The 8,698-nt window shown below is 43.6% G+C and overlaps 1 protein-coding gene across 1 annotated transcript; it reads left to right on the top strand.

Moving 5' to 3' along the window:
• The first annotated feature begins 328 nt into the window (after window positions 1–328).
• Window positions 329–2,806, top strand: LOC110925148 (glutamic acid-rich protein-like). The gene has a single exon (XM_022169119.1). The coding sequence runs from the start codon at window positions 329–331 to the stop codon at window positions 2,804–2,806; it is 2,478 nt and encodes an 825-aa protein (XP_022024811.1).
• The last annotated feature ends 5,892 nt before the right edge of the window (window positions 2,807–8,698 follow it).

The raw sequence follows: 8,698 nt of genomic DNA, 5'->3' as shown, positions 1-8,698 counted from the left end.
TGCATTGGTATTAAACAAGAAGTATAACTTTTTGCACATCATATTTCATTTCATGGCCGAGAACATCACAACTAAGGTCAAGTCTTGGACGTATCCGAGATTTGTACAGATGCTAATTGATCATGCGTATCCGGAGATTGACAGAAACATCAAGGATAATTTATTAGTGCAATCTCACATGAATGAAGTGACTATCAAACAGCTTGTCAGATATCATCCAAACCATCCAGAACCAACAATTGATACTGTATACTTTGGTGCTGTTAAAGATTCAAATTACGTCGATCCAGATCCAGTTGAACACCAGAACTAGAGAAATGAAGAAGAGATGAAGGAAGCGGCATATGCTGATGAATTGAAAATTCTTGCCGGTTTCAAAAACACTAAGAATGAGTGGTATGTGAAGGAATCTGGAAGAAGACGTAGGAAAGCCACTCCAATTGTTAAAGAAAGTGAAGGATCGTCATCAAAGCCGAAAAAGAAGCAAAAGAAAGCAGCATCAATGTCTTTAGTTGATGAACCGGAAGAAGATAATCCAGTGGTAACAGCAGAGAAAGAACAAGTGACAACTACAACTGATGATCCATTTAATGTTGATGTGCTATTTAATGCAGATATGTTGGAAACATGGCCAGAAGTTGTGGCAAACGTTGAACAAGTCGCAAATGTTGAAGCCCAGAAAGATAAAGAAAAAGTTGCTGATGATATTGAGGGTGACGATGTTGATAAAAGCACAACAAGTTCATCAAGTTCTTCAGATGATGGTATTGATGAGGTTGAAAGCCGGAAAAGAATTCAAGATGAAATAGAAAAAGAGAATATGTTGAGAAAGAGAAAAAGACAAGAGAAAGATGACGATGATGTCTATGTACCCTCTCCAGAGCATGTCTCAGGATCACAATCTTCTCCAAAAGCAAGAAAGAAAGCTGGTGGTCGTAAGAAAGTAGTTTCTCCAAGAATACGCAAAGTCAATCCAAAGAAATCTCCGAAGATCGTGCTAAAGAAGAAACCATCAAAAGAAAGTACAAAGCCTCCCACACCACCACATGAACCAACATCACCACAATCACCTATTCATCAATCACCTCCCAGACAACCTACTCCTCAACAACAATCCTCACCACCTAGACTTCCAACACCTCCAAGACAACCATCACCGATTCATCAATCACCACCACCACAACAAACCTTATTCACTTCACAAGATCTATTTGGTACACCTCCACTCACTCAGATGCAACCTGGTTCTTCTAGCAGAGGTCTTTATACACCACAGGATAATCTTATGGACATCGGAAATTTCGACTTTGCAAATAATGATCAATTGTTGAAGTTGGAGAAAAAGGTGGAGGAAGTGATAGTAGAAAACAAGAAGCTTGTTGCTGAAAACAAGAAGGTGTCTGATAGAGAAAGATTTCTTGAAATTCGTGTGAAGAAGTTAGAGGATGAAAATCAAGTGTTGGTGAAAAAGATTGACGCTGATCAATCTGAAATTGATATATTTAAAGTACGTGTTACGGAGCTTGAAGAAGAAAAGTCTAGAAAAGATAATCAGAATGAATACTTCAAGCTAAAGAACAAAGAACTGGAAGCAGCTAAAAAATCAAGAAATCATGAATTCTACATGCTGAGTAAAGTCGTTGAAAGCATGCTTGGAACTTCAATTGAACAAAAATTCGAAGAGCTGCAAGTAGAAGAGATTAGAGCTGAACGTCAAGCAGAAATTGAAAGACAGATGAAAGACAAAGGTAAGGGAATTGAAGGTAGTTCTGCTGTGACAGAAAGATTAATTGTTCCTTCAATGGTCGTTGAGAATCCCGAGCCTATTTCTGCTATTTCTGGTCTCTTTGAAGATGAAACAACTCTTGTAGAGTTAGAAGGATCTAGTAGTGATGATGATGATGGGGAAGAGGAGGAAGAAGAGAAAGAGGATAAAGATGAAAAAGTATTTTCTGCTAGCAGTCACAGTTCAGAAGATGGTGATGATGATGACGCTGCAGGTGGTACTGGTTTAAGAGTAACTGAAGGTTCTTCTGAACAAGATGTTGATAATCTAATGAATGATACTATTAATGAAGAATCAGGGGAAGCTAGTGGAAAGGGGGAGTCTAGCAAATCTCAGATCGTTGAGTATTCTGAGAAGTTGTTCTTGAGTTTAGATGTTTACAGAGAAATATTGCAAAATGTGAATCCTGAATTCAGGATTGATTCTGAAGAAGATTTAGAGTCTTTTGATATTAATCAACAGCCTGAATACTCGTACAAGTATGTTGAAGAGGCTGATAAATATGATCGAGTTGAGATTGAAGATTGTACAGATGATGAAGATGTGGCTGAAGATACTTCTAAGTATCCTACACTTATGGAATTCTTTGCTGAAGAAAACAGAGAAGAGTTAAGGCAGAAAGTAGCTGGGGCTGTGAAAGATAAAACCTTCGACAGTACTCAAAAAGAGATGGAAAAGGAAGATAGGCCGAAGTGGTTCAAGAAAAGTCACGAGAGAAAGTTTAAAAGACCTTTGAAGTATTTCAAACGTGATCAAAGTGTTTCTCTTGGTGATATTATCAGTTGGGGATTTTTACCGCAGGTGAATGCATATGCAATCCGAAGAGAGTATGGTGTCCAGTACTTTGAACGTTTATATGACATCATGTCATTACCTTCGTGGGATGTCGATGAACTAGCAAAGGTAAAATGTTTGGATTATCCTGTTCGGAAGCTTGATGTTGCTATGTGGGGATACATTAAATTTGAATCATTAAAAGAATTTCGCAAATGGAAGCCACATCATCCAAAGCGTGTGTAGAGGATTAACCCTGAAACTGGAGTTGAAGAAACCATCTTGAATGTCAAGCCTCCAAGAACGATGAAAACAATTCCGATGTCTCAGATGGAACAGGAATTTTATAAAGGCTTCATTGGTTGGGTGTACAGTTGTATTACAACAGAAGCAATCATTACTTACAGAGCTGGAGGGGAGATTAGAGAAATTCATGTTTATGATCCAATGTGGCTGGTTAATTGCTCAGCGAAGGATATAGAATGTCTTTTCATTAACAAGATTCACTATCAACCAGCAGACAGAGAACAAGCGCAGCAATTTCAACGTGTAGTTTCTCTTTTGTCACACCCCCAAAATCCACCCGCGGAATACCACCGCTTGGGAGCGTGACTGACCAGGATCAAGCCATCAATCATATCAAACATAGCATATATAAAAGTAAATAATGTAAATCATCATGACATGATTGATGTTTCAAAACCAACATCGTTTAAGTAGCGGAAGCATAGTAAGTAATCTCAAAATAGTTATACGAGTAATAAGTTCATAAATAGTTCACGATCCGTATCCCACAACGACCTGCTCCTCCCTGTGCAAGCTCCAGTATACCTAAGGTCCTGCAAGGCATGCAGCAAATAATCAACAAACTAGTTGAGCGAGTTCACAGCAAGTAAGTTCATAACGTAATGCATAAGTATAGCTAGTGGGGGCTTCCCATACTAGTGATCGTAATACTGGTGGGGGCTTCCCATGTTTATCCTGGCTAATGAGGGCTTCTCATTAACGGTACTTACTAGACTAACTTCCGACCATGTGTTCTTCTTTACCGAGAACAGGAAAACGTACAGGGTCACGTAGGCTTTACGTGACGTGCCCTTCCCCGAGGACAGTGGTACGCGTGGGGGCTACGTAGGCTTTACGCAGCGTGGCCTTCCGACCTGGAAGCCAGTAGATGGTATTGGGTTACGTAGGTTTTACGTAACGTGTCCTTCCCGACCCGGGAGACATATGGCAAGTATACTGGGTTACGTAGGCTTTACGTAACGTGTCCTGACTAACCTGAGGACGATGGTCTATAGTCTGGTATAAGCGTAAGTACGAGTATTTATTCCATAACCAACATATCCAACCCAATTCCCAACCCGGGAATCCCATGCCTTGGCTGTGTGAACTCACCTTGGTTTGCTCGGCAGATACACAGAAAGTACAAGTAGCAAGTAATTGGTCACTCACGTCCTATCATGGTTATTATACGAGTCAGGTTCGTATATAGCACGTATGTAGTAATCACGTATAGTCATGGCATCCATATACGCACGTAAGCAGGTAATACATAGCATGTGTGGATCCAATTGTCTAAGTCCACCAGTACCCGGCCCAATAACATAAGCAGCCCAATAACAAAACAATCCAGATTCTCAATCGGCCCAAATAGCAATCACATACAAGTCCATTAATAAACAGTCCACAATTCAAATCGTTGGGCTCAATAGATTGGGCCCGTGACAGTGAAGGCCCAACAGTGTGCGTGTAAACGATGGTCTCGAGTCGCAACGGAGATCTCGAGTCGCAACCGGAGATTACGAGTCGCAACAGCTGGTTGCGAGTCGCAATGGAGATCTCGGTTCATCATGGTCTGGTTACGACTGGTCATGTGCTGGTTACGAGTCGCAACGGGACTCGCAACCGTGGTTTCGGCTGGTGCTGTTTGTGGTCTCGAGTCGAGACGGGGAGGTTTCGACTCGCAATCTGAGTCGCAACCGGCTGTGTAACTGATTTCCATAATTTTAGTCAATTAAATCCCATGATTTCAGCTAACAGTTTTGGTCAGTTTCGGTAACAGATCAATTAACATAATTTCAACAATCATTTAGCATGATATCGATCAAACAGAACAATTGTAACACAAATTCATAAGAACCCTAATTATACCATGCATGAACACATCTAACAAACCAACATTCAAGCTAACCCGATGCATACTATAGCCGATTACTTGATCATTCGGTAATACCACAAGAACATCGATCCTTATGAAATTCATACATATATCCGGTTCATATCTAAGCCAATAGCATGATTATCAAAACAGCCGATTTCTATATATATTAATACATTCAGTTCTAAGATAATCATAACTACAAACTGATTATATACAAATCAATTCGAGGACCAAACATAACCACATAATCTAACTGGTCCTAGTTCATCATCATGCAAATTCCAATCGGTTCGATCTAAGCATGTAATCAAAACATCATTTACCACAAAAGCATAAACATCATACTAACCGATTACAAGTAACGAGATGTGATCCGAACAATAGGGTGATCGGGTGGCCTTGTGCTTCGGTTCCTAATCCAGCCGAGAGAGATGGAGAGCAAAGCTTCTAGGGTTTGTGTGTGTGATTTGCAAAAGTGGTAAAACAAAACCCCTAACTCGGTTTTGTTGTTGCGAGTGGGGAGTGGGCCGAACCCACATGGGCTGCCCTAGTAACCCGTGTGCAAAGCATAAGACCCGAATGGGCTTGTGCGAGTGTGGGTGTGTTGTGCGGTCCGATTCATACATGTACAAATAGTAAACATCAAGCACATAACACAACATTCATTCAATAAATGTAATCACGTAATCACACTAGTTCAATGGTTACACGTAATGTACGAGACGGTAAAGTACGAGTTGTCACATTATCCCCAACTAATTGGAAATTTCGTCCCGAAATTTGGTATGCACTCACTGAGGAAGCTAGGTAAACTGTACTGTTCACTGATTTTCCTGGGGTGTCACATCCTCCCCCCGTTGATCTGGAATTTCGTCCCGAAATTCCGAAGTAGTAGCTTCAGCCTCAGTAGTGGTTGCCTTGTTCCCGAATAACTGGGGGTACTTTTCTGTCATCCTGTCTTCGCGTTCCCAGGTGTACTCTGGGCCACGTTTGGAGTTCCAACGAACTCGGACAAGAGGGATTCTCTTGTGTTTGAGGACCTTCACATCCCGGTCCGTGATTTCTACTGGTTCCTCAACGAACTGCAACCGCTCGTCGATAGTGAGTTCCTTAAAAGGAATGATGAGATTTTCATCTGATAGGCACTTCTTTAGGTTCGATACATGAAAGACATTGTGAACTGCCCCGAGTTCAGCTGGTAAATTCAACTTGTAGGCTACCTTGCCAATCTTTTCTATGATTTCGAATGGTCCGACGTACCGCGGATTCAGTTTGCCCCGTTTGCCAAAACGTACCACACCCTTCCAGGGTGAAACTTTCAATAAAACCCGGTCCCCGACCTCAAATTCCAATGGCTTTCTACGCTTATCCGCGTAGGCTTTCTGACGGTCGCGTGCTGCCGCCATGCGTTGTCGTATCTGTGCAATCTTTTCTGTGGCGTCCACTACAATCTCTGGACCCGTGATCTGACTATCCCCCACCTCTGCCCAGCAGAGGGGTGACCGGCATTTACGCCCGTACAATGCCTCGAATGGAGCGGCTTGAATGCTGGTATGGTAACTGTTATTGTAAGAAAACTCCACCAAAGGGAGATGCTTTTCCCAGCCGTTGCCGAAATCGATAACGCATGCCCGAAGCATGTCTTCAAGCGTTTGAATCGTACGCTCAGACTGCCCATCCGTCTGAGGATGATATGCTGTGCTCATGTCTAATCGTGAGCCGAAAGATTTATGCATTGCTTGCCAAAGCTCTGACGTGAATCGTGCATCGCGATCCGAAATGATAGATGTGGGCACCCCGTGCCTCGAGACAACTTCTTTGAGATAGACGTCTGCGAGTGTGGAGAACTTGTCCGTTTCCTTAATCGGCAGGAAGTGTGCAGACTTGGTGAGTCGATCAACTATGACCCATATTGTATCGTTCCCACGCTGGGATCTAGGTAGGCCTGTAACGAAATCCATGGAAATTTCTTCCCATTTCCACTGTGGTATCTTAGGCTGCTGAAGTAGCCCTGCTGGCTTCTGATATTCGACCTTGACTCTTGCACAGGTCAAGCATTTTCCAACGTACGTAGCAATGTGAGCCTTCATACTAGGCCACCAATAAGTAGTGCTGATATCGTGGTACATCTTATCCGACCCTGGATGTACCGAATAGCGAGACTTGTGAGCTTCATCCATTACAAGTTCGCGTAAACCGCCATAAAGTGGGACCCAAATCCGGCCCGTTACATAGTAGGCGCCGTCTGCCTTCTGTTCCATTTGCTGTCGTGAGCCGCGTAAGGCTTCAGCCTTGACGTTTTCGGGCTTCAGTGCTTCTGTCTGAGCATTTCGTATCTGTGCTGGAAGGCTAGACTGAATCGTAAGCTGTAGCGCTCGCACGCGCTTCGGTAAAGTGTCCTTTCGACTAAGGGCATCAGCCACAACATTGGCTTTGCCTGGATGATACTTGATAGCGCATTCGTAGTCATTAAGTAACTCGACCCATCGTCGTTGACGCATGTTCAAATCCTTCTGCTTAAGAATATGCTCGAGACTCCTGTGATCGGTGTAAATCGTGCACCTGGTACCGTACAGGTAGTGTCGCCATATCTTAAGCGCAAAAACAACGGCTCCCAGCTCTAAATCGTGCGTCGTGTAGTTTCGTTCGTGAACCTTGAGTTGACGAGAGGCGTAAGCGATAACCTTGTCGCGCTGCATTAACACACACCCCAATCCCCGAATGGATGCATCACAATATACTACAAAATCTTCTGTGCCCTCTGGCAGTGAAAGAATAGGTGCGCTGCAAAGCCTATCCTTTAAGTGCTGAAAAGCAGTCTCCTGGGGCTCTCCCCAGCGATAGGTAACACCCTTCTGTGTCAGTAACGTAAGCGGCTGAGCAATCTTCGAGAAATCCTTGATAAACCGTCTGTAGTAACCTGCCAGACCCAAGAATTGGCGTATCTCTGTCGGTGTACGCGGTGCAGGCCAGTTTCTGATCGAATCTACCTTGGATGGATCAACATGGATCCCATCCTTGTTCACTACGTGGCCTAAGAAGTGGACTTCACGAAGCCAGAAGTCGCATTTAGAAAGCTTGGCGTACAACTGTTCCTTCCGAAGGAGTTCCAAAATAAGACGAAGGTGCTGCTCGTGTTCCTCCCGACTCTTGGAGTAAATCAGAATGTCGTCGATAAATACTATGACGAACTTGTCGAGATAGGGTTTGCACACCCTGTTCATAAGATCCATAAATACAGCAGGCGCGTTCGTTAACCCAAATGGCATGACGAGAAACTCGTAGTGACCGTAACGAGTTCTGAAAGCTGTCTTGGAGACGTCCTCATCCCGGACTCTCAGCTGATGGTACCCTGACCTTAAATCTATCTTCGAATAGTAGCACGACCCTTGCAACTGGTCGAATAAGTCGTCGATGCGCGGAAGAGGATAACGGTTCTTCACCGTCACCTTGTTCAGTTCCCTGTAGTCTATACACATCCTGAACGTACCGTCTTTCTTTTTCACAAAAAGTACTGGAGCTCCCCAAGGCGAAGAGCTTGGTCGTATGAAACCCTTTTCCAAGAGCTCTTGTAATTGCTTTGACAATTCCTCCAATTCCGATGGAGCTAGGCGATATGGTGCGCGAGCTATGGGTGCTGCTCCCGGAGCGAGCTCGATCTGAAATTCGACCTGACGATGAGGCGGTAATCCAGGTAAGTCTTCAGGGAACACCTGAGGATAGTCACGTACAACTGGTATATCCTCCAATTTCTTCTCTTTTGCTGATGCGTCTGTAACGAGAGCCAGAATGGCTGTGTGACCTTTACGTAAGCATTTCTGAGCCTTCAAGAAAGAGATGATGCCAACCACAGCACCACTCTTGTCGCCTTGAACTTCGAGAGGTTCCTGACCCGAACGAGGAATGCGAATAACCTTTTCGCTGCATAAGATTTCTGCCTGGTGTTGGGAAAGCCAATCCATCCCAATCACGAC

This window comes from Helianthus annuus, chromosome 17 (assembly GCF_002127325.2).
Source record: "Helianthus annuus cultivar XRQ/B chromosome 17, HanXRQr2.0-SUNRISE, whole genome shotgun sequence".
Classification (NCBI taxonomy): Eukaryota; Viridiplantae; Streptophyta; class Magnoliopsida; order Asterales; family Asteraceae; genus Helianthus; species Helianthus annuus.
The sequence above is the reverse complement of the archived record's forward strand: the minus strand, read 5'-3'. Positions and strand labels throughout refer to the sequence as shown.